Genomic DNA, 27,103 nt, shown 5'->3' on the forward strand with positions numbered 1-27,103 from the left:
TGAAACAAAATTTGATCTTTTTGCACTGAAAATATTTTGTTCAACTGTTTTCAATAATTCGATAAATTACGACACAAACCAAACAGTCTTGATCTTTAAAGAGATTCCAAAAATTCAGTATGTCTTTTCATCTACTAGGCTTTTAAAGGATCTATCTAAAAAAACTTGCCAAACAGCCTCCAAGTACACAACATCATGAATGGAGGAGATTCCAACTTGATCATAAACAGGTCAATTCTCAATGAAGTCCCCGGTAGATAACAGAAGAATCAAATTCAACCATATGCGTGTGAGAAGCTAAAACAGCTGATTATCTTACCATAGTTGGACCAAAATTTAGAGATGAATTTTAGGATGGCAAGATTAATGAGGACATGACAAGAATTCTCTTTGAGGATCCTCACGGCCACAGTACTCCCAAACTCTGACCAATTCCTTCCAACTCCGTCTAAGCTCTGTTCAGCGAGTTCTTCCGGCACTAAAATCCTGCCACCAATAATTATAAAAAAAGGAGTGGCATATCGATCTCCAAAGACACCCATGACCCAATAGCTGATATGATCACTCGGTATCCCTGCATACAAAGGCATGGGATCAAATCTGTGAAACTAGAATCTGGATTTGCTCCTCAGGGCATGTACCTGCCATATAACATATTCCCTACTTGTATGTTATTAACATGGGATGGGAGAAAAAGATGTTCCCAATATACAGTGGAATGTGATGTAAAATGTGCTCTGTGAGAAAAAGATACCAATTCACGAAACTGCGAGGGCTCTCCGTACAAACGGCATGGAATTTTACGTGCACCCCACTCTATTCCCACTCCAATCCCCCGTGGTCGTCTTAAATTTTAATCCCACTCTAATCAATACCTTCCCAACAGCATCTTCATCTGGAATTTTTGTTTCTTTTAGACCTTATGTTTCATTTGACTTGCAAATTATTTATATTTATGGACTTTTGCCAAAGGCATGTCACGTGAGAAACTTAAGCTGATTAGGGATGGCAATTTTTTCCATCCCCGACGGAACCCGATTATGGAATTGGGGATGGGGTTGTTTTGGTAGGGCGGGGATAGGGATGGGATTAATAAGAATCCCCGATCGGGGATGGGGATTGAGGTCCTCGCCCTGCCCCGACTCCGAATATATATATATATATATATATATATATATATATATATATCAAAACATATTTAAAAATTTATTTATAATTTAAAATTTTTATTTATTTTAAGTAAATTTATTTTTCAAATAAATACTGTTATTTAAAAAAATTCGAATCCCGTTGGGTATCGGGGATGGAGGACAAATTTTATCTCTAGCGGGGATCAGGGACGAGAACGTGGGTTAATTTCATAATCGGGGTCAGGGACAGGGAACATGGTCCCCATCCCCGTCCCCGTCCCCGCTAACAGATACAAGGTTATCCCCATCCCCATCTCCACTGGGATTCCTATCCTTGCGGGAATCCCCATTCCCTGTGATTCTTTATAATGCTAACCATTTTGTTTTTGTTTTTTTATTTTATTTAAAAAAATAAAAATAAAATAATCAATATTTACAATCGTATTAGAAAATATTCTAACATATTCAACCATATTTTTTAAAATATTAATATATAAATGTGTGCTTACATATTTACATATATAACATATACATACATATATACAATTATACATATATATTAGTGGGGATCCCACAAAATGGGGATCAGGGTCCCTACAGGGCACTCCCCGCCCCTGCCCCATCTCCGCTAACGGGGATGAAAGTTTCCCCATCCCCGTCCCTACAGGGGAAAATCATCCCCATCTTTGCCCCATTCGGGGCGGATCCCCACAGAGATCGAGAAAATGGGGAAAATTGCCATCCCTACCCAGATACAACTTTCGTGTTGATAAGCACGAAATCATAAATATGTAAGTACATGACATGAAAAACTTTCGTGTTGATTGTTCATCGTTTCACTAAGACCATGTTTAGTTTGAAGGAAAATGTAGGGAAAGGAAGGGAAAGGTAGGAAAACCTTTACAAGCCTTGTATAGGTTCTATGTCTTTCCCTTCCTTTCCCTATTTTTTCCTTAACATAGCCTAAAAGGCTGTGTTTGATTTGATAGCAACTAAGAGATAAAAAGAGTTTTTGAGAACGAACAAAAAAAACTTTCCAGTTCTATACTACTTTATCTACAAACAAACTCTCACCAAAAACAAAAAAAAAAAAAAAAAAAAAAAAAATCTACAAACAAAGAAACAAAGTAAAACAAAACCCAAAACAAAAGAAAACAATGATTTGCAGTAAATTCCTCTGAAAGAGCGTTTTTCTTTTCTTTGTTGGCATGCAATTTAGGCATACTCTCTACATGCAAAACCCACGAGTATGCAGAATAAAACAGCAATCAGTTGGTGTTCTTGCAGTTAAACTTTCTGCAAAGCTAAAGGAAGAGACTCAACAGATTTGTCGTTCTTGATGTCACTAGAACAATTGCTGGTTGCGTTAGTGCGGCGATCACGGTAGATGAAGAAGAAGTAGAAGCTGGTGGCGCTGCTTGCCATTGCCAGCACAAGGATGATGAAGAAGGCTACTGGGAAGAGCAACGGAGCAAAATGAATGGCCAGTCCGACGTTGAGAGCTGTGGAGAGCACCCAAATCGCAACTTTTAAGCAGCTCTTCTTGGGGGATTCCTCATGGAGAGGCAAGCGATCGAAGGCCTTCAAACAGGCTAAAAGAGACATGAATCCAAAGTAGAGAAAAAGAACAAATCCAATCATGGAGAAATCCCGGTGGTTATAAGCACGGCAAACTGCAATGATACTGTTGAACGTCAAGAAAGCCAGAGAAAGAAAAGGCAATATGTTTCTGTCTTCACATCTAGAGCAGTTGTGACTACCGGTGGCCGTAACCGGAATTGATTGATGCTTGGTGCAGTTCATTTTGCAATCCATCTCTCTCTACGAATAATAATAAAGAATGAAGCTAACCAGAACCCAAACGAGAAGAACAGGAAACAAAAACGGCAGAACACAAAGGAAAAATCGCCAGCACGATGCCAAACTCGCCCAGCAAATTTGATATATATTCAAATCATCAGCGTTACTTCGCATGAGCCTTCGTCTCAGATATGAGAGATGACTATGGAAGAAAAGAGAACCCACCAAACTTCAACGAACCTTCATGCTTTTTTTCGCCGCAATCCACGAACCTTCTCGTCTGAAATTCAGGCCCCCTTGTGGACCTCTTTACAATAAATGCACTTTTAACCCCACATATACGGCCACTCTTTTACCGTATAAAGCAGGTTGTGGAGATCAACCCTAACCCAACCCCAGCTATGGAACTCCAAACCTGCAACCTAAACCTAATTCAACCCAAGTTTTCAAGTTGAGCTCGGGTTGGGTTCAGGTTTGCCTAACTTCTCTACTGTAAGGGTTGATGTAAATTCAGTTTCACATCATTATATGTAAAGGGGCATAGTTATTATGTTTTAAAGATTTTTTATTACAAACTTAAAATTATATATATTTACATACGTATAAATAAATAAATCCAGTGATGCAACATACGTATATACATAATATATATATACAAATATTTATATTTAGACTCTATTTGCTTTTTGATAAATTATTTATCCAGGTAAATGCAATTATCTAGGTAAGTTTTTCCTATCCAGGTAAATTTGTTCTTTTATTTCCTAGGTAAATAAAGTAATGACCATTTTAGCCATAAAAATATACTTTAAAAAGGGCATTTTTGTCCCATTCAAGTGTTAACAACTTTCCCCCTTGATGGGAATATTATTTACCCACCTTGGAGATGGGTATCACTTACCCGTTAAATAATACCCAGGAAAATAAACTTTCCATGATCACCATATAAATCTGAAAAATGAACATGGGGTTCTTGGTCAATGGGAACCAAAATCCCATTGACCAACTTTATGATCTTTCCCCCCTCTCAAAATCCAAAAATAGAAAACCCACTTAGGCTCCATTTGGAAGGAGTACAAATATGTACAGTACAAATAGATAGAAAATAATACAAAATACAAGGTTTTGCAATCTACATATTTATATTTGTATTCTTTCCAAACTGAGCCTTCTATACTAATATACATAAATAAATTTTTATATACTATTTATAATATAAATATGGAGCTACGTTATGTTTGAGTTGGCTCAGGTTGTCAAGGCCTCAATCCTAATCCTAACCCTAACCTTAACCAGAAATTCAAATCAACCCAACTCGATTTTTTTTTTTTTGGATTGACTTCCAACTAACCTGGCCCAAATTGCAGCCCTAAAAGAATAACATTCCATTGTAACTCTGGTTCATATTCGATCCCAAATATTTGATTAGATTCTGAACCGGAGATAAATAACCACATATTTACTATCAAACTAAAATATAATGGGGTGGGAATAGATTCGCACACAGACTTCGAGTTCCTCTAAGATCATATCATCATCCAAAACCGTTTTTCCATATTCGGATTTGGATATGGTTTTGGTCGGATTTGTTCCCAATGCCATCCATTTCCCTGATTTTTGGCCTTTCGGCTCTGGTTCATGACAACCTTCCTTAAATTGAGCTATTAATTAATTTAATTTCTCCCTATTTAATTATGTATCCAAGTTTTAAACTCAAACTACATTCCCACCTATTATCAAATTTAAATTATTATTAAAAACTAAGGGAGTTTTCTACCAATTTGGATTTCAATGTGCGGCTTTCTACAGCATCAATGCTTTTTTTTTTCTCATTTGTTTTTCATATTTCCCCACAGTCAAACAATTAAACTATTAAACTGTGTTTGTTTTGAAAGACAAAAACAAGTTGGTTTTGTTTCAAAAAACAAGACATGTTTCATCCTTATAATGGAACTCTAATTTGAACACTCAATAACCATTTGGAGCATGACCTGTACATACAAGATGACCAACATAGCCAATTTGCAATGCTTTTAAGCACCTATCCTTACATAAGAGATAGCAAGTAAGCCCATGCAATGCATGGGGTTAAATGGAAATTTGGTTAGGTTTGAATAGGTAAATTTAGGTTATGACATTAGTGTCCAGGCTAGGGTCCAAATTTAAGTTGGTCTTGGATTGGCCCTTTAACGTGGCTTAATTCATTTAATTTAATAATTTTTTTTTCTTAAGCTTTGATGTATCTACTTCATTAGAAAGAGCCCAAAGGGGTTAAAAGATTTAAGAGGAAAGGAAGAATTTAATGGGTTAGGTGAGATGCTACAAACATTGATTATTAGAGAGAATAATAAAAGTGAAGAGAGTAAAAATGGATTTTATTAGAGACAATTAAGATCTAAGAGAGTTTTATTTTGACTTCTTATATGTTTAATAATTTGAATTATACATATACATATACATATATATATATATATATATATATATATATATATATATGCTCAAGTAATAAAAGAAAAAAAAACAGTTAGTAAAAAAAGTAAAAAGAAAAAACAAATAAAAAGAGCAACGTTGAAACATTGAAGATGAAGGGATTTCATACAACTTTTCTCATGTCAGCCAAACGTGACATTGATTGTAACTTTTTATTCAGATTCTCAGATATACACTTTGACCCTTCATCTCCTGCTTTTAATCTTCTTTGAACTGTCACTCATAGAAGCAAGACATTTCTCAATCTACCATACAATCATCTGGTTATATTTTTCCTTCTTTCTATTTTATTTATTTCATCATTTATTGTGGTCTGGTTTAGCAGCTAGAGCTGCTGTACAAGAAGGGAAAAGAGGAACTTTTAGGCTAAACCAAACACAGCCTTAAGTCTTAACTCATACCAACTGAAGGAGATTTTATCTTTCAAAGAAGATATTCAAATTTCCACCGGTGTCTTGTAGCATCAGTTAGCATAACCTCATTGTCACAGTGTTCCCAACTCTACTCTGAATGCTTGTTAAAATCCATGAAAGTTAAGGTATTCCAAGCCGAAATTACATTAATATTAATGAAACCCTGGTTGGGGTTTGGAAGATGTTCCAATGCTACTTATAAAAAAAAAAGATGTTGCAATGCTGTAATTTTACATGAACCCAGAACCCCAGGTTGATGAGGTTTTCTTCAACTGGGAGAACGGGATCAGAGTAAAATCCATCCCCTGTTATAAATTCTCTTTTTTCAGATTGTTTCCTTTGCTCTTCTTCCCTTTCATCCATTTTCTCTTCTACCCAACTCTATGTTGCAGTTTCTTTTTGGGCATAAGCAGGATTTCATGGCCACAGTGAAGCTAGAAAAACCCCAAGATAATGGCTATTAATGTGAACTAATTTAGCATTAATCAATAAGCAACATTCAATTTAATCAGATTTCTTTTTAACTGTAATATATTCGGGAATTAATTTGTATAGGTGCCTTTTAGGGAAAAAAATTTCTCCATCAACCACATAAATGCAATTAAGTCAGAGGATTACATGTCTCATGCCAATGCTGATTAATAACCTGATAATGTTCTAAGTAGGGTTCAGTCCTTGTAGGGTTCCAATGTTCCAAAGTCCGAACATGGGATACCCAGAAGCTCTGGCCCCAATATGCCAAGCCAGCCTAAAACTCCTTACAATAGGCCAAATAGCCTAACAAGTTGTTTTTCCCTACTCTTTAGCCTTTAATGGCCAACATGAGATAGCAAGGAAATCATAGGATTCAAAACTATAACTCATGAAGGAAGATTTGGCCCGACCTCACAGTTACGCAACACGTGGCAAAGGCAACAGCTCGGCACAAAAGCACGCCTAAGGCGCGAACACCAAGGGGAGAAACCAACGGTCCGAACTCCCTACTAGGGGCCCGAACTCACCCTTGGCCCCAAACTAGACTGTAATCCGAACTGGTCTGCATGTAACAGTTTGGGACATACTTCGCCGAACTGGCCTGCCTTGTAACAGTTTGGGACATACTTCGCCGAACTGACCTGCCTTAACAGTTCGGGATACACCTCGCCAAACTGACCTACTTTATAACAGTTCGGGATACACCTCGCCGAACTGACCTGCCCTATAGCAATACAGGACATACCTCTGAACTCCAAGACTTCGCCTTGCTCACCACTCCACCACATCGCCTCCAGGGCACCAAAACCAAAGAAACCATACTATGCCTGACACCGAGGAAGTCCGTACCCAAGGGCGGCGCACCTGACTGACTTGGGATCTAACGCTTGACGGCCGCACTCCAAACGGCCACCTGCCACCGCCTCCTGACACCGCCATCTCCAGTTAGAGAGACGGTTCCGACAAAAGGCAGTGACAGTTCTGTCCCAGCAGAAAGGACGACACCCGAACTGACAGATGCAAGGGTAATCATACCCGACCTGACAAGGGCTTCGGAGCGAGTGCGCGAAGTGATTATAAAAGGCCCCCTACCCCCAACAACAAGGTATGTGAACTTTGCGCCATCTGGTCTATACTTTGCCTTTGAGAGATTACTAACTTGAGCTTCGGAGTTATCTCACCGGGTTCCCCCCAGAGTTCCCTCATCTTTCCCATTGCAGGCTCCCCGTCGCTCCAGCTCAGTGGCGAAATCGTTGACAGCTAAGACCGGCCGGATTGCACTCCATCAATTGGCGCCGTCTGTGGGAACGCTTCTAAAAGCCTCCCTCTAAATCTCTCTTACCTACCCATCTTTCAAAAACTCCAACACCCATGGCCTCCTTCAACAGTGCCGGACGTGGAACAGAAACAACCACTACCGGAGAGCAACTCCATGTTCCAGCGGTGTGCATTGGGCAGTTCACCATCCCCCTTTCAGTGGATGGGATCCCCAGTTTGAATGTGCCACAGGCAGTGGCGCCTCTGAACACTCCTTCGTTGAACATCCCTCTTCCACTCCCCATTGAAACGAACTTCGTGGAACCAACTGCTGTCCCACTGGCAACCCGCCAGAACCAGCTTGATGATTTAATGCAATGCATGCGGGCGATGCATGCCCAAATGCAGCAATTCCAACAGCACCAACTCCAGCAACACCAGGTATTGCACCACCTCTCCCAACACCATTATCAACAATAGTTCCCTCAGCTACCCTTAAACCAGCCACTGCTCCCCCCCCCCCCCCCGGCACCCTGTTTCAAAGTCGGTCAAGGCCTCCCCTCAAGGTGGACGACCTCACCAAGAAGCTTCCTGACCCCAGAACCCCCCTAATAGTCAGGCCTCATCCCCGGGCCGAAAGCAAAGAAAGATCACCCCCAGCCTCGTAGCTCACGGGTGGGTCAAGAACCTCGCCGACAAAGTCACCTCGGCACTCCAAGCCCGAGTTCCCACTCACGGAGAACCGGTTCAGCGCCCTAGCAGCAGGACAGCATTCCGGGCCCATCAAGCTCGACAACACGGAGGCCAGCAGCGCCAGCACCAGGCCCACTCAAAGAAGGCGCCGGCGAAGCCACCGAACTGCTACCCGTGTGCTACCCGAGCTCAGAGGCAAGGAAGAAACGAGCTCGGGTGAGGTAAAAACCGTCCACATTCTCTCAGTTCCTTCCCCCCTGTCAGCAGAACTTCTGGCAGTCCCCTTGCCTAGAGATTTCAAACTCCCATCTCTGGACAAATATGATGGGTCCTTTGACCCCAACGACCACGTCGACGCATTCCAGTCACAAATGCACCTCGCTAGGGCCAGCGAGTCGTGCATGTGTGTGGCCTTCACCACCACCTTCAGAGGGGTGGTCCACTCCTGGTACCGGAACCTAGCTTCCAGGTCAATAAGAAGCTGGGCCCAGTTCGTGCAGATCTTCACTGCACACTTTGTCACCAGCAAGAGGTGCCCTAGAACCGAAGAAAGTATCTTCGGGGTAATCCAAAGAGAGGGAGAACCCATCCGGAGCTACATCAAGCGGTTCAATGAAGCATGCTTGCAAATCCCTCGGTTAGACCCCGCGATACAGCTCGTTATGGCCAAAAGAGGGGTGACGCACAAAGAATTCAAATGGCACATGGTGGCCAGCCAGCCAGCAACCGTAGCCGACTTCCTCAAGCTTGCGGACAAGTTTATGAGAACAGAGGAAGAGATCAACCAGAGAACCGAAGGCGGGGTTGAAAAAAGAAAAAGAGAAGGCGAGCCCTCCAACCCCGGCGACAGAAGAAGCCAGACCCGAGAGGCGAAGCCAAGCCAACCGTCCCGAGCTCCCTTAGCAGTTCATACGGATTACACGCCGTTGAACACAAGGCGGACCGAGATCTTAATGACGATCAAGGACACCCCCTACATAAAGTGGCCACCTCGCCCAAAGAGCAACCCAAATGAAAGGAACAAAAATCTATATTGTAGATTTTCATAAAGATCACGGTCATAGCACCGAGCAATGTAATAATCTCCACGACGAGATAGAGGGACTCATCCGTCGCGGGTACTTGAGAAATTATGTACATTATGACAATAGTAATAAAGTAGGTCGGCAAGGGGAACACGGGAAGGATGCCCCCAAGTCGAGCAGTAGACCGGTCGAAGACTTGTAGCGACCTCCCCCAGAAGAGAGGCCAGTCCGGGGAACCATCCACGTGATAGTGGGCGGTTCGGTGGTGGCAGGATGCACTTCAGCAGCAACACGGACGTCAGTTCGCAAAGCAGCCCGAGAGGAGCAGAACCCTCCCAAGAGGCTGAAGACAGAAGAACCGATCTTTTTTACAGAAGACGACACGCGAAGTGTTCACTACCCCCACGACGATGTGCTCGTCATAAAGCTAAGGATCAGCGACTTCGAAGTCTGGCGCGTACTGGTGGACTTAGGCAGTTCGGCGGACATCCTATTCAAATCGGCGTTCGACCAATTACAGTTGCAGAAAAGCAAGTTGAAACCCACGCACACTCCTTTGGTGGGCTTCAACGGAGAGGAAGTCAGGTCCCTGGGGAAGATAACAGTACCTGTGGAAGTCGGCACATGGCTGTGCGCGGTAAGACTCAACCACGATTTTCTGGTGGTCGCGACCCCCTCTCCATACAACGCCATAATAGGGCGACTAATTACGCATATTCTGCATGTAGTGGTCTCCACCTATTATCTGGCAATGAAGTTCCCAACGGACTTCGGCATGGGGGTAGCGCGGGATGACCAACTTGAGTCCCGCAAATGCTATGTTGCCACACTAAAGGGAAAAACCAAGGCAACCGACGACCTCGAACTGGAGCGGCCTGCGGAGCAGGGCAGGGAACGAGCTTCGCCCACTGAGGAAACAGTCGCAGTCCCGACCTCGGCTACAGATCCGGCGCGAACACTACAAATCGGTGCTTCCGTCAAGGAGCCTTTGCGAACTGAACTGGTGAGTTTCTTACTCCAAAATTTAGATATTTTTACATGGTCCGTGGCGGATATGCCCGGTATTGACCCTGGCCTTATAACTCACAAGCTTAACACTGACCCTGTAGTCAAACCCATTAGACAGAAGAAACACAACTTAGCCCCGGAGCACTGGAGGGCGGTCGACAAAGAAGTCGAAAAGCTCCTCACAGCGGACTTCATAAGGGAAGTTCATTGCCCGAGCTGGGTAGCCAAACTAGTGCTGGTGAAAAAAGCTAACGGTAAGTGGCGCATGTGCGTCGACTACACTGACCTGAACCGAGCTTGCCCAAAAGACCGCTTCCCCCTGCCCCGAATTGACCGCCTAGTGGACGCGACCTCGGGACATGAACTGCTAAGCTTCCTGGACGCCTACTCAGGCTACAACCAGATCAAGATGGACTAGTCCGACGAGGAAAAAACCAAATTCATAATCGAGTTCAACTTGTACTGTTACAAGGTCATGCCCTTCGGACTAAAGAATGCTGGTGCGACTTTCCAAAGACTTGTAAATAAACTTTTTCGGCCCTTAATTGGCACGAAAATCGAATGTTATGTAGACGACATGGTCGTCAAAACACAGTTCTCGCAAGAATTAATAAAAGACTTAGATTCTGTCTTCCAAATTCTGCGTCAATATAACATGAGACTAAACCCAAACAAGTGTGTCTTCGGTGTCACCTCGGGTAAGTTTCTAGGGTACATTGTCAACCGGCGCAGTATTGAGGCCAACCCGGACAAAATAAAGGCCATCCTTGATATGAGACCACCTCGGAAAGTAAAAGAAGTTCAAAGGCTAAACGGCCGCATAGCCGCTCTGAGTTGCTTTACGTCAAAATCGGCAGGCCGCTGCCTGCCTTTCTTTAAAGCAATCAAAGGCAAAGGGTTCGAATGGACCTGAGATTGCCAGCTCACATTCGATGAGCTAAAAACCTACCTCGCCACTGTACCAACCTTAGCCAGACCCGAGCAGGGCGAGGTCTTAGAATTGTACCTCTCGGCGAGCGACGAGGTGGTCAGTTCGGTACTAGTAAAGGAAGTAGATCGGGTCCAGCGACCCGTCTATTACGTTAGTAAAATTCTGCAGGGAGCAGAGACAAGATACCCGCAAATAGAAAAAATAGCGTACGCACTGGTGATTTCAGCTCGAAAACTCCACCCGTACTTCCAAGCTCACACCGTCGTCATCTTAACCGACAAACCCCTAAGACAAGTCTTGCTGAAGCCCGAGGTCTCGGGTCGACTGACGAAGTGGGCCATCGAACTCAACGAGTACGATCTCCAGTACAAACCACAGACCGCAATTAAAGCCCAAGCTTTGACAGATTTTATCGCCGACTGCACTTTCAGCCTCGAAGCCCCTCAACATGTTGAGCCCAAAGTCCCCAGTTCGGGCGAACCCGGAGCTCCGAAGCCAATAGAGTCTGAACCCCATGAAGTAGCAGCCAGTGTGGCATCTCTCCTGGTCAGGCGAAACGCAAACTGGGATGAGGAGCCCTGGATCCTTCACGTAGATGGTTCCTCGAACCAGCAAGGCAACGGGGCCGGAATAGTCTTATGCGGCCCGGGCGGCACAAAATTGGAATACGTACTACGCTTTGAGTTCGCGGCATCTAACAACGAGGTAGAATACGAAGCACTGATAGCCGGACTGAACTTAGTGCAAAAGGTAAGAGCAAAGCACTTGGTCATCTGTAGCGATTCCCAGCTCGTGGTCAACCAAGTTACGGGCGAGTACGAAGCACGCGAGTTCTCTATGATCGCATACTTGGCGAAAGTAAAAGAGGCCCTGCTCAACTTCCAGTCACACTTCATCAGGCAAATCCCGAGGTCAGAGAACACTGAGGCCGATGCTCTGTCCCGGTTAGCCAACACAAGCCACAACAACATGAGAACCGTGTACATAGAAGATTTACCTCGGCTTAGTATTCTCGGTGGGGCAGAGGAGGTCGCTCCCGTCCTCGAAGCAAAGCCGAGCTGGATCGACCCACTCGTGAGCTTCTTGCTAGACGGAACCCTCCCTGCAGACCGCAATGCGGCCAAGAGGGTGCAGCGCCAGGCAGCCAAATACGTCATAATTGACGAACGGTTGTGCCGACGATTATACACGCTCCCCTACTTGCGTTGCCTGCGACCTACCGAAGCCGAGTTCGTACTCCGCGACACTCATGAAGGTCTGTGCAGCGGACACCTGGGGGCAGAGCACTCGCCCAAAAAGCACTTCGACAAAGATACTACTGGCCAACGATGAAGGCAGAAGTAGTCAAGCTCGTAAGAAAATGCGACAAGTGTCAGAAGCACGCCAATATCCACCACCAGCCTGCTTCCGACCTCAAATACCTCGCCAGCACGTGGCCCTTTGCACAGTGGGGCATCGACCTCTTGGGGCCATTCCCACCAGCAACAGGTGGGAGAAAATTCCTAGTTGTGGCAGTAGATTACTTCACAAAGTGGATAGAAGCCGAACCTCTGGCAACAGTTACGACCCGAAACATACAAAACTTCTTTTGGAAGAACATAGTATGTCGCTTTGGGTTACCTCGGGTACTAATCTCCGACAACGGCAAGCAGTTCGAGGATATCAAGTTCCAAGAGTGGTGCCAGAACATGGGGATTCGGCAGAACTTCACATCAGTCGCGCACCCGCAGGCAAACGGTCAGATAGAAGTAATGAATAGAGCCATCCTGTGCGGACCGAAAGCGCGTCTAGATCGAGTTAAGGGGTTGTGGGTGGAAGAGCTACCAAGTGTTTTGTGGGCTCACTGAACTACAGAAAAAACCGCCACGGGAGAAACCCCCTTCAACCTCATCTACGGCACTGAAACAGTAATCCCGACGGAAATTGAAGTACCAACATTGCGACTAGAAACATATGACGATCAAACAAATGGAGATGAGTTACGTACCAACCTTGACCTACTGGACGAGGTAAGGGACCTCGCACACATCCGGACAGCGGCCTACCAGCAGCAGGTAGCTTGCTACTACAACGCTAGAGTAAAGCAGCGAAACTTCCGGATCGACGACCTGGTCCTTCGTAAGATTATGGTGCCCGAACCCGGTGTGGGCAAACTTGGTCCAAATTGGGAAGGGCCCTATAAAGTAAAGGGAGCGCTCGGGGGGGCATACGAGCTTGAAACCTTAGAAGGCAAATAAGTACCCCGAGCATGGAACATTGTTAACTTAAGGCGATACTACCTATAAACCGCCAAGCGAAGTGGACAAAATCAGTTCGGGAAAAAGAACACCTTAACCGAAAAGATTTCTATTCCGTTGCAAGAAAAAGGAGAGTACATTGGCCATCAGAAGGCACTTAAAAAAAACTTACATGCCCAGAGCTACTTCTTCCCCATCAAAAGGCACTTCAACAACACCCGAAGGCCCTGCCTCGCCTTCAGAATCTAGCTCGCCATCTGCAGCATTGGCCATCTCTTGAGTTATACGCAAAGTGGATATGGCACTAACGTCGAGGTCGGGGTACGTGTTCCGGATCATCCACCAGCTCAGCTTGAATCCTCTTCGGTAAGAATCCATCATCAGGTCGTCAAAACGCAGAGAGGCAATGTAGTCTTCAACGGCCTTCTTCTTGGCGTTTTCAATACCTTGGTAAAAGATCTGCATTTTCTCCCTATGTCCTCCTAAAGATATTCGACCTGATGCTGCAGGTCCAACCACAAGTCCGCCATGTGCTTAACGACTACCCTCATGGCCTCGGCATCCCGCTGAGACATCGCCTGCCTGGACATGGCAACGCGAGCAGCCTCTTCGGCAGCATAAGCGGCCGCCTCAACAGCTCGGGTATTCGCCTCGGTGGCACGGCAAGCCTCTTCGGCAGCATGAGCAGCCGCCTCAGCAGCTCGCGCCTGTCGCGAGCTCCTCTCCACCTGGGCTACTAAGGCGTGAATTGAAGAATTCACCTACCAAAAGAAACAAGCGATAACAGCAAGAAGGATAGAAAATGAAGAAGGTAGACGAAATTTGACTTACCACCATAGCATGAGTTACGACACGGCATGCGACCTGATTCAAAGGGAGATCGGTCCACGCCGCGATTTCCTCGGGGAAAGTAGCCTCCCTACTCTTCTGAAGAGCGTAGTTCGACGTCAACACGCTCCTTAACTCCCCTTGAGCCCCCGAACCCGAGGGCCCAGCCCGCGTATGAGTGGACCCAGAGTGAGTAGGAGCACTAGAATAGGCAGGAGCACCCGTGTGAGTGGTCTCAGCGTAAGGCGCCCCGGCCGCTTCATGCATCGGAGGAGCCACCTCGGGCTCCCTAGGAAGATCCTCTGTCGTGTGGCCTGGAACTTGAGGCTCCTCATCCAGGGGCAGCTCGGTACGAGTTCGTTTGACGACCCGCTTCCTCCTCTTCATGCCTTGGAACAGGCGCCCCCCACGAGTTCTCTCTGCGTCCATCACACCTGCAGAAAAGAGTTCGACATCAGAAAAAACGAAGGAACAAAGCAAACAAGAAACCTCTGAGCTAGAAACCTACCCGAACTCAGGCCGGCCGCAATAAGCTTGGCCTCCGTTAAGTACTGATGGCACTTTAAACATTGTCGTGCCCATTGCCGGAGGCCCTTCACCGTCTCTTTATTGAGAGTGACACCAGAATCAGGAGCGGCCTCACCCCACCCGGTCTGAAAGGGCCACCCTTGTGCACTTCACACACCGAAGTAGTCCCGCTTCCACGCCGGGACCTTATTGGGAAGTTCGTGCAGAAGCTTAAAGCTAGGGCAAGGAGACAAGTAAAGGGAAATTCTATTCGCAAAAAAGGGAGACTGTCCCCACTAGGTTCCGAATAGAGTTCGGATGAAGCTGACCAATGGTAACGCCGAAGTGGTTTATGACTTCGACGATAAGGGGGTGGAAAGGCAGTCGTAGCCCCGCAGCGAGCTACTCTCGAAAAATCACGATCTCATCAGGACCGTGTTCCCAAGGAAAGCTACCCGAAGGAATGAAATATGTATACCCCCCAGGTAGATTGTAAGACATAAGTATAGATTGGAGCCCCTCAGGCGTCATGGTCGAAGGACCAAACCTGTCTAGCATCCGACCTCGGCAAGAGGTAGATGCCAAACTGCCCGAAGCAGCTCGGCCTACGGGTTCATAGTCATCCTCAAGTTCCACCTCAGGATCACTAAGGCAGTCGAGGGATACGGCTCGGTTTGTAAAACCTACATCAGTCCTACTTGAAGAATCGTCTGAGCTATCAAAGTTAGACATCGAGGAAAAGATGTGGATTCAGGAAGGTACTCACCGGAAAGTTTTTGAAGGCTCCGGAGATTGGAACAAACCAAAAAACCTTGAAAGCTAAATAACCAGCCTAAACGCGAACTGAAAAGCCTGGACGCGAGCTCAAAAAGCAAACTGCAGAAGTGACAAATCGACTAGGGTCCCCTACTATTTATAGCTACAGTAACCAAGAACCGACAGTGCAGATCAAAGACAATCCGACGGCCCGCAATCGCGTTGATCGCACGTCCCCTAAGATCGAAACGTGATTGGCGCACGTCTTTCCGAAAAGAGCAAAACGTCAGTGCACGTGAAACCGACGTTGCGCCGGCGCACGTCTTTCTGAAACTGACAACATCCCGCACACGTCTCTGCAACTGACAACTGCCAGCGCATGTCTCCTCAAAGCGGCAGTGGCACGCTTTTTCAAAATTAAAAGATCCGATGTCACGTCCCAGTGGCGCGATTTTTTGAAATTTAAAATAAATGCACGCTGCCACGTCCGTCAAATGCAGTAGGCACGTCTCCCGCCTTTTCGGACACTCCAGAAAACCAAAAGAACCCTGGCAAAGCACCTCTCGCAGTCAAGATTCGAAGAATGGGACAAATCCACCTATCACCTAGATTTAGCCTGATCTCACAGTTACGCAACACGTGGCAAAGGCAACAGCTCGGCACAAAAGCACGCTTAAGGCGCGAGCACCAAGGGGAGAAACCAGCAGTCCGAACTCCCTACTAGGGGCCTGAACTCACCCTTAGCCCCAAACCAGACAGTAATCCGAACTGGCTTGCATGTAACAGTTCGGGACATACTTCGCCGAACTGGCCTGCCTTGTAACAGTTCGGGACATACTTCGCCGAACTGACCTGCCTTAACAGTTCGGGATACACCTCGCCGAACTGGCCTGCTTTATAACAGTTCGGGATACATCTCGCCGAACTGACCTGCCCTATACCAATACAGGGCATACCTCCGAACTCCAAGACTTCGCCTCGCTCACCACTCCACCACATCGCCTTCAGGGCACCAAAACCAAAGAAACCATACTATGCCTGACACCGAGGAAGTTCGTACCCAAGGGCGGCGCACCTGACTGACTTGGGATCTGACAATTGATGGCCGCACTCCAAACGGCCACCTACCACCGCCTCCTGAAACCGCCATCTCCAGTTAGAGAGACGATTCCGATAAAAGGCAATGACGGTTCTGTCCCAGCAGAAAGGACGACACCCGAACTGACAAATGCAAGGGTAATCATACCCGACCTGACAAGGGCTTCGGAGCGAGTGCGTGAAGTGATTATAAAAGGCCCCCTACCCCCAACAACAAGGTATATGAACTTTGCGCCATCTGGTCTATACCTTGCCTTTGAGAGATTACTAACTTGAGCTTCGGAGTTATCTCACCGGGTTCCCCCCGGAGTTCCCTCATCTTTTCCGTTTCAGGCTCCCCGTCATTCCAGCTCAGAGGCGAAATCGTTGACAGCTAAGATCTGCCGGATTGCGCTCCATCAATAACCATTAGTTAATTCCCAATACTTCTCACGGTAGCACAGTCCATTGAAAATAATTTCAAATTTGTGTAACTCTTTAAAACTGCATTTTAGATTTTTCACTAGGAAATCTACTTCATTGTGAATAGAACACATTCTAACAACAAAAAAACACCATACCTTCCAGCATGTTTAATAGAGTGCCCAAACTGAGAAGAAAAGCTGATAGAGAAAGGTCTTCCATGATCCTCTAAACCATTCTTTCACCAGTCCAAGTGACTGCATGCAAGTAAGGCGAAAAAGTTATATACAAGCAAAACCATGAAGCAACAGTGATAAATAAGATTGCCATTAACACAAAGAACTCACTGAGAGACCGTTTTGAATCATGGTAACTAACAAACAACAAAATAAAAACACCAAAAAGAAAACATCATACCTTCCAGCATGTTTCATAGGGTGCCCAAACTGAGAAGAAAAGCTGATAGACAAAGGTTTTCCTCTGATCCTCTAAACCATTTTTCACCAGTCCAACTGTTCTGCATGCAGGTAAGGTGAAAAAGTTGTATACAAGGTAAACCATGAAGCAACATTGACAAATAAAATACCATTAACACAAAGAATTCACTGATAGACCGTTTTGAATCATGGGAATTGACAAATAACTTCACCACCCTGAGGTGGAGACCCATGGCTCTTGGTTTTCAGATCCAAATACGAGTTGTTAGCATGGAGATGGACAGAGAAGTTGGAATCCAATGTATGTCCAAGAGTCAGACTCGGCAACAGATCTACTGAAAAGTATATATCAATAAAATAGTTTTATCCTTTGAATTTTAAGTTTCTAACATTTATATACCTATAGAAAAGGGTTAAAAATTATTAGTTTTGTTGCTAGGTAACATTTTATAGGAAAATGTCATTCACCGTGCACATTTCATTAAAATCAAATAAGCTAGAGGAAAAACAAAAAATGTTACATAGAAGTGTCCATCAAGAATCCACCGAGTATTGGAGCCCAGTGCATGCCCATCATGGACACTTCATCCATAATTCATTTAGGAAAGTCCATGCAAAGTGATTGATTGGAAAGTATCTACAAAGGGATTTTTGGAACCCCTGTGAGAAAACCATACTCTTCAAACTGATTATTTGAAGAGATTAATGCATAACAACAAATTAGAGCAATAGACATTTTCTAGATAATGATAACTCCGAGTAAAATGAAAGAGGAGAGATGCATTTTCAGTAATCTAGAATAAAAATGAGGTGCCTGTGTAAGAAAATACAAGGCCCGTGAGAAGACTGAAAACGAAAAATAATAAATAATAATAACTGAATATATTGAAAACGGAGTCTATCAATGGGTGTCAAGGGTAGATAAACCAAAGATACACTATGGCATCCCAAGAATGGTAAGTGGAGTGGGGTAAAAGAACCATAAAATACATAATATACACGTTCATTTCTTTGACAGTATAGAAACTAAGGTCCTGTTCACTTTTCGATAAGTTACTTACCCGGGAAAATGCAGCTATCTGGATAAGTTTTTTCTGGGAAACACTTACCCGGGTAAGTGCATTTACCCATGTTCTTTTATTTCTCATGTAAATAAGGCAACCGTTTTATCCATAAAAATCCATTATTAAAAAGGGCATTTTTGTCCCATTCAAGTGTTGGCAATTTTCCCCCATGTGGAAAAGTTATTTACCCATCACTTACCCGGGTAAGTGGTACCCAGGAAAAGGTCCCCACATAAATCTTAAAAAAGAACATGGGATTCTTGGTCAACGAGAACCAAAATCCCATTGACCAATCCCCCTTCAAAATCGGAAAAAAAGAACGCCCCCTAAGGGAAAATGGTGGCCTTCCAACATCCAAAAGAATGTCAGAATCACTTCTACATCGTGGAACATGGAGTATAGAATTACAAGGGGGAAATCCTAAATTACAACTCGGGCTATGTCCCAATTGGTCCCCACATAAACCTGAAAAAAGAACCCTCAAAATGCGAAAAAATAACGCCCCCCAAGGGAAAATGGTGGCCTTCCAACATCCAAAGGACTGTCAGAATCGCTTCTACATCGTGGAACATGAAGTATAGAATTACAAAGGGGGAAATCCTAAATTACAACTCGGGCTATGTCGCAATTGATAGACTACTCGTGTAGTATATCAGATTTGATTCTAAAATTGGGTCATTTGTAAGATTTTACAAGTCCTACTTCCAACACTTACCTTGCTTCCAGCTTCATCAAGTTCTCACCATTATCATTTATGTTCAATCTAAGACATTAACGGCTAGAAGAAATACCTGATAGACCTACTAAGACCGCAGCCGTGCACGAGATGCCTCCCTCCCTTGTCAATGAGATAAGAAGGAAACTCAGATCAAGTTATGTACAAAAAATACAATCCGGAAACATAAATCCTGAACCTAATAGAACGATTTCTGGTGCATACCTTTCTTACCGGTTCCGTTGATTTAGACGGCGCAGTCGTCGCTAACCATCTCCATTAATCGAAGGAATGAGATTTCTGAGAAAGCAAACCATTCGGTTCAAATCACGAATTCTCGGTGACTAAAAAAGGCTAGATAGCAGTAGCCGTTGCCTGAAGCTGAATTGCTGGCTTGCTGCTACCCCTTCACCTTCAGTCTCATATACAAAAGTTTTCGCCATCCTTCTCGCGCGCGAGCTTCCTGTTTCTGTTTCGTTTTCCCTCTCGTAAGGAAGCTCTCTTGCGGTAGTTTTGTACTTTTCCCCAATACGATAAGGCCACTTTAAAAGTTTATACCTATGTCGGAACCGTCGGATTGGAACTCTTTATGATTGTCCTATTCAGTTCACATCTTTACTGTTATAATCGGAGTTAGCTTAGCTGAATCTTCGCTTCAGCAGCTATCCCAAACGGGGCAACTTCGGGATGAAAGCATTCCCATCCTTTCCTTTCCCAGACCAATTTCCTTAGAAACCAAACAGGCCATTAAAGTAAAAGCCGCTTGTTTTGAGACTTGATGGCTGTTTTAAATGCTGTATATACACTGTGCGGACGTGGAGAAGTATTATTGGTTATACAGCCTCTAATACAGATAGCAAATGCAGCCAGAGCCAATCCGGACTCGCTCGTTTTGGGCGACAGTGGGATTTGTTTCTGGGTTCTGGCGTCAGAAAAGTATAAGACTGAACCGGAGACAATGGCATTTGCATAGTGGCGCTCCCAGTAGTAGACTTGTGGTAGCATAGAAGCGCGGTAATACAAGAAGTTAGAGGAAAGGATGGCGTACGCAGGAGTGCTCGGTGCACCAGGAGGTCCAGGGCTGGCAGGGTTGTCGACGTCGGCCACGACAACAACAACGCGGCAGGTGAAGCTGGACAAAGAGAGCGAACTAAGGGTCGAGGTCGGCATCGAAACTCCTCTTCGTCTCCGGCTCCTCACCGGCAACGCTGAAATTTTTGGCACTGAACTTCCTCCTGAAATTTGGCTCTGCTTCCCTCCAAGGCACAAGTTTGCTGTAAGTAACCACAGATAATATTTGTGCTGCTGTGTTTTAAGAGTAGCTGGCAATTTATGATAGAATTGCAGAATCAAACAGTTTGATAAAGAACCGTTTTTTCTTTGAGTTATTGCAAGCAGTTTTGATACAAATAATGATGGTTGATGGTGTCGCGGAACGGGTAGTGCCCAATTATGTTTGTTGCTTGAAAAATGAGAGATTAGAAAATGTCGATAAACGTATATATTTTCGGGTTTTTTTTCAAATTGGATTGCTTTAAGGGTTGGTCTACATCGACCTCCAGGTCTTGGACGAGAACTTCTTCCTTTTTCGTTCTCTGTTATCTTAATATTTGATGTGGAACTTTACGGCTTTAGTTGAAATTAGGGTAATGTTTTTTGTTGACAAAATTAGAGGTGCTATTCTGTTCAAGTTCCTTATGTACACTGCCCATTATCTATAACCATTTTACATTCAAAAGGGCACTTAATTACAAATTCAGAGATGGTATTCATATGAACACATGAATCTGAAATACCATCTTACCTGCACGAGGAAGGGTTCTGGAGAATTTTCTCGAATCAAGTCTTTAAGGTTCATTCTGTTTGGCATATAAAGCTGAGTGCTCAATTTTAGCCTTCAGTTGAGGTTAAATGTTATCATTAGTAAGAATCAGCTATTCCACAGCTGTGACTAAATACATTCTACCCTAATCAATGTTGTCTACACTCCCTCTCAAGTTGGGAGTATATGTTCATCATTCCCAACTTGGATAGATCCGCCTCTAGCTTCTTTCTTGATACGACTTTAGTGAGGATGTCTGCTAGTTGCATACTGGATGTGATGTAAGGGAGGCATACTTCTTGAGATGAGACCCTCTCTCGCACAAAATGGCGGTCAACTTCAATGTGTTTGGTTCTGTCATGCTGTACTGGATTATGTGCTATATTAATGGCGGCTTGATTATCACAGTACAGCATCAGGGGCTTCTCATATTCAATACCCAACTCCTCAAGTAGAGATCTTAGCCATAGGATTTCAGCCATTCCATTGGCCATGGATTTGTATTCTGCTTCAGCACTTGACCGGGAGACAACACTTTGTTTCTTACTTCTCCAAGAGACAAGGTTTCCTCCCACAATGGCACATTATCCTGAGGTAGACCTTCTGTTATCAACACTCCCAGCCCAATTTGCATCAGTATAGACCTCCACCTTCATGTGATTGTTGTTCTTGAAAAGTATACCCCTACTTGGGCATCTCTTCAAGTAGGCTAAGATTCTTTCTGCCGCAAGAAGATGTGTGGTTCTAGGAGAATGCATGTACTGGCTGACAACACTAACAGCATAAGTAATATCTGGCCGAGTGAGGCAGAGATATAAGAGCTTTCCTACCAATTGCTGGAACATAACTTTGTCTTCAAGAAGCTCCCCACTCTCGGCACTAATCCTGTGATTTTGTTCAATTGGTGTATTTGCAAGCTTGACACCTAACTTTCTAGTTTCTGCCAACAGGCCTAGGACATATTTCCTCTGAGATATAAAGATCCCCTGTTTGGATCTAGCAACCTCAATAGCCAAAAAATACCAAAGTACACCAAGGTCCTTCACCTCAAATTCTTGGTGAATAAGCTGTTTAAGAGACTCAATCTCATGGCTATCATTCCCTGTGACCACAATATCATCAACATATACGGCCAGTAGTGTCAAAGAGGACTCCACCCTCTTGATGAATAGGGTATGATCTGACTGGGCCTGTACATATCCAAACTTCACAAGTGCTAGTTTGAATCTATCGAACCAAGCCCTAGGTGACTGTTTCAAACCATACAAAACCTTGTTGAGTCGGCGGACCTTCTTACCTATTTCTGCATCATAGAATCTAGGAGGCAAACGCATGTAAACTTCTTCCTGCAGATCTCCATTCAGAAAGGCATTTTTCACGTCCATTTGGTATAAAGGCCAAGTGTGACTTGCTACAAGGGACAATAAAACTCGAATAGTAGTCACCTTGGCTACCGGTGCAAATGTCTCCAAGTAATTTATGCCATAAGTCTGTGTAAACCCTCTTGCAACTAACCAAGCTTTATACCTCTCAATAGATCCATTTGCATTATGCTTCACCGTAAATACCCATCTGCATCCAACTGATTTCTTTCCTTTTTGGCAAATCAACTACCTCCCAGGTGTTGTTTTTCAACAGGGCATCCATCTCAATTTGCATTGCATCTTTCCATTCAGGGACGGGTCGGGTTTCTTACACTGTTCTTGGAATAGGGACAATGGAAATGGAGCTAAGGTAGGACCTGCAGGTAGGAGATAGGCGATCATAGGATAAAAAATGGGAAATATAGTGGGCTGTGGATGTGGTACAATGCCGTTTCCCTTTACGGACTGCAATTGGAAGGCCAAGATCATCTATAGGGGAAGTCTCTGTGGGCTCTGGGACTGAAGTATCTGGACCTGGAGCTGCAGATGAGATTGGAGTTGGTCTGGACTACTGATGATCAGGATCAACCTGCCTGCATCGCCTGTGATAAACCCTCAACTCCTGATCCCTCTGACCACCCTCACCATTGCAGCTCTCATCACCCAATGGAATAGGTAAAGGAACTGCCCCACTCTCACTACTCTCCTCCTGAAGACAAGAACTCAAACCCCCACTCTCACTACTCTCCCCCTGAGGGGCAACCTGAGGATAATAGGGTGTCCCCTCAAAGAAAGTAATATCCATAGAGACAAACTTCCTCTCGGAGACAGGATCATAACCGCAATAACCCTTTTGAGTTTGTGCATAACCAAGGAAGATGCATTTGGAGGCGTTGGGTTCGAACTTGGAGGGATGGGGTCCGAGAAGCTGAACAAAGCAAGTGCAACCGAATATCTTAAGGGGAATAGAAAACAAGTCCTCACGTGGGTGTAGAAGCGAAAAAGAAGATCGCATATCAAGGACCCTGGAAGGGACCCGATTAATAAGGTATACTGCCGTGAGGATAGCATCCCCCAGAAGCGAATAGGGACATTGGAAGTAAACATGAGGCTTCTAGCCACTTCCAAAATGTGCATATTCTTCCTCTCGGCAATTCCATTCTGCTGAGGTGTATGAGGGCAAGAGCTCTGGTGGATAATCTCATGATGAAGAAGATAAGATGTCAATGATTTAGCAAAGTATTCCTTTGCGTTATCAGATCTGAGAACTTTGATCTTGGCATCAAACTGGATTATGATCATTTGGTGAAAATTTTGGGTCAGGGAAGGTACCTCATCTCGTGAACGCATGAGATAAACCCAAGAAAAATGGGTATGGTCATCAACAAATAACAAAAAGTATCTGTACCTTCCCATGGAAGAGATATGATAAGGCCCCCAAACGTTAGTATGCACAATATCAAAAGAATTATCACTCCTTTTATTACTCAATAAATAAGGCTTTTTACAATGCTTAGCAAACTCACAACTTTCACACTGTAGCTGAGACAATTCAATAGACTCAAATAAAGTAGGAAACAGACTCTGTAAAGATTGAAAAGACAAATGACCTAATCGGTTATGCCAAAGCATAACCGGACTCACACTCTGAGAAACAAAATATAACTTCTCTGCTGACTCTCCCTGACGGAACCGCTCCCCGAGCAAATAGATTCCATTCGTCTCACGACCAGTCCCAATCACCTTCTGCGTCTCCAAATCCTGAAAAATACATCGGTCAGGGAAGAAGGTTACTGAGAAGTTCATATGCTTAGAAATACTATTGACTTAAAGAAGGTCAGTATCAAGCTTAGGAACATGCAAAACAGATGATGGGGAGATAGTATCTGAAAGCTTGATGTCACCCTTCCCAGAAATAGGAACCAGGGAGCCATCAGCAATAGATACCTTATCCCTACCAGAAGACAAATGGTAAGTAGTAAACAATGAAGGCAAGCTAGTTATGTGATCAGATGCACCTGAGTCTATTACCCAACAAGGTTCAGTAGTACCTAGAGCTGAGGCATGATAGGCTGAAGCTCGAGTACCTGAATGGGCGAAGGCAGATGTGACAGGGGCTAATGGAGGCTGCGGTGGCTGAGCTGAATTTCCAATCTCCTTTTCTAGCTGTATTAGGGCAGCCCGAACTGCAGCTAAGGTCTCCAAAGATGTTCCTTTTGTGCCAGATGAGGATGCTGAATCATTGTTCATGGCTACATGAGCAGTGCCCTTCTTGTTTCTTAACTTCGCAGGAACCAAGTGGGGATGCAGTTTCCAACATGCCTCTTTTGTATGTTTGGGTTTCTTACAATGTTCACATACTACATCATTCTTGTCTTCCTTCCTCCTGTCCTTCTCTGAATCACCCCCTGATTTTGGTGTAGCTACTACAAAGGCTGATGCGGGTTGCATCATAACCTTCCTTCTGGTCTCTTCACTGTGTACAAATGAGTAAGCCTGAGAGAGAGTCACACTGTCTCTAGTCAAAATCTGCTACCTCACAATATCATATTCTGAGTTCAGTCCCACCAGGAACTCAAACACTCTGTTTGTCTCGATGTGCTTTCTATGGGTCTGAGCATCTTTGGGACTCTCCCACTCAAGAGTCTCTAAGTGATCAATCTTGTGCCACAGGGACTTCAAGGTAGAGAAGTAGACCGACATCGGTTTCTCTCCTTGTTTAAGGGTGTTCACTTCACATTTCAATTCATATGCTCTAGCAACATTAAGGGGTTGGGAGTAAGTTTCTTTCATAACATTCCATATCTCCTTAGCTGTCTTTGCCCACAAATAATTCCGACTAATATGAGGCTGTATAGAATTACACAGCCATGTCATAACCAAGTAGTTTTCTTGCATCCACTTGGTATATGCCGGGTCTCCCTTGGAAGGTTCTTTCATATCTCCCAGGAGGTACCATAATGTACCTCTTCCACCAATAGCCATCATGGTTGATTGGGCCCATTCCAAATAGTTTGATCCATCAAACTTTACGGTTGTAATCTGACCACCCATCTCAGAAATACCACCATAACTGATGTTCCCAAGACTGCCTTCTGCCTGAATTTTAGACTCCATTTCTGTCAAGTCTCAAAATAGCACTTGAATCACCAATCACAGTCAAAACAGTATAGGCCTGATCTATATTCTCAGTGTATGTGCGCAAAACTGAAATAATTCTGATCTGAAACCAACTAGCCAACACAGCAATAGCTGTCCGTAGATCTCTAACTCCCTTAGAACTTTGAGAACAACTTTAAAAAACTGATATGCTAGGGAAAGTTAGGGTTTTAATCAGTCCTGAAAGGAAGCAATTCAGTCGCACGGTCCAAACTATATAGATGAGCTTGCAGTAGGGTTTTAATCAGTCCTGAAAGGAAGCAATTCAGTCGCACAATCCAAACTGTATAAATGGGCTTGCAGTAGGGTTAATAAGAAGCCCTAGAATCTGATCGGACCTACCAATAAACTTAAGAGTAGCTCTAGGTAGATCACAGGGTTCAATCAAACACTAGGGCTTGCCGCAGATCACTTTCAAACCCTAGAGTAGAGAGAAACACAATTCGGCCAGGGTTTGCTGTAAAACCCTAGTGAATCGAAGAGAGAAAGAACTAGAATGGTTCGGCCTTCCCCTTCAGATAGGTCCAACCTATCTTCTCTGATAGAACTTCTCTTAAAAAGTAAACAACTTACAAGGAAGAATTAGTTCGCTGCCTTCTAGGGTTACCTGAACCCTAGTCTTCTCTGATCCTTCCTGACCACCAACACTCTGCAACCCTAGCAAGTTTCCAACAGCTGTTAGCACCTCTGGCGATCTCCAAGAATCAGTCTGCGAACTCCTCCTTTTCAGCTTTCAGTCCTAGGGAATTCTCATGTGATCGGCTGGTATTAGACTCACATGAAAAACCCTAACTTGGCTCTGATACCATATAGGTTTTCAAGACTGCTATTCAGTCTTGACCACTAAGAGATTTCAGGTTCGATGAGAAGAGAAAGTGAAGAAGAAGTAGAAGAAAGAGTGATGAAAGAGCAGTAGAACACAGATTTTGAGGAGAAGAACAGAATGTCAATATTCTGCCGCCGCCACTTTAAGTTAATATATATAGGTTATGCTAGTTACATGAAAGGACATATCTGCCCTTGGTGTTTACATCACAACTACTAACAAATAACAAACAATATAAAACTGAAACTAGAAATAACTTAATAGCAAAATAACCACAACTGTGACTAAATACATTCTAACCTACGGACAGAGTGGGACCACAGCTGTGGGGCCCACATCAATGTTCTCTACAGTTAATAATGAAAAAAATAATTAAATATATTTAAGTAGTATCTGTAATCTTTCGAAACAAAAACAGGACTTAGCGTTTTAGAAAGAGGATTCCCAGTTGTACTCATTTCCAAGTAGTGAATGTCGAAAGAAGCTTCATCAAAACATAAACCATAGAAACTCATTAAAAAAAGAAGAAAAAACATAATCATAGACTAGAATGGCCTTACATCCATCCACACTCCTAGGCCAATCCATCTTTTTGTTGTTGTAGGCAACCACCACTTAAGAGTGCATGCATTCTTTTATTTTCCCAAGGCTACAGTTTAATGTCTCC

The 27,103-nt window shown here is 44.2% G+C and overlaps 2 protein-coding genes across 9 annotated transcripts in view; one reads left to right on the forward strand and one right to left on the reverse strand.

Annotated features, from left to right (window-relative positions):
• On the reverse strand, nucleotides 1-20,019 carry LOC148863054 (uncharacterized). 8 transcript variants are annotated; one of them, XR_016110167.1, is made up of 5 exons: nucleotides 19,491-19,989; nucleotides 19,342-19,388; nucleotides 17,467-17,566; nucleotides 17,208-17,306; nucleotides 1-574 (listed from the first exon to the last, which is right to left on the reverse strand). XR_016110167.1 is itself a non-coding variant. In XM_088979149.1 (5 exons), the coding sequence occupies exons 4-5, from the start codon at nucleotides 17,269-17,271 to the stop codon at nucleotides 2,418-2,420; spliced, it is 450 nt and encodes a 149-aa protein (XP_088835275.1). In that variant the 5' UTR covers nucleotides 17,272-17,306; nucleotides 17,467-17,566; nucleotides 19,342-19,388; nucleotides 19,500-20,019; the 3' UTR covers nucleotides 2,140-2,417. The 8 variants fall into 8 exon arrangements, 3 of the variants coding, with proteins under 3 accessions (XP_088835275.1, XP_088835273.1, XP_088835274.1); XR_016110170.1 differs by having other exon boundaries at nucleotides 1-641; XR_016110168.1 differs by lacking the exon at nucleotides 1-574 and adding an exon at nucleotides 2,140-2,951.
• Nucleotides 19,914-27,103, forward strand: part of LOC148863055 (protein CLP1 homolog) — a 27,777-nt gene continuing 20,587 nt past the window's right edge. The window contains exon 1 of the mRNA XM_088979146.1: nucleotides 19,914-20,541. Coding sequence (XP_088835272.1) covers nucleotides 20,305-20,541 — 237 coding nt within the window. The 5' untranslated portion in view covers nucleotides 19,914-20,304. The remainder of the gene's footprint in view (nucleotides 20,542-27,103) is intronic.

Source organism: Nelumbo lutea, chromosome 3 (genome assembly GCF_056320005.1).
Source record: "Nelumbo lutea isolate HS-2025 chromosome 3, American lotus-T2T, whole genome shotgun sequence".
NCBI classification, from domain to species: Eukaryota; Viridiplantae; Streptophyta; class Magnoliopsida; order Proteales; family Nelumbonaceae; genus Nelumbo; species Nelumbo lutea.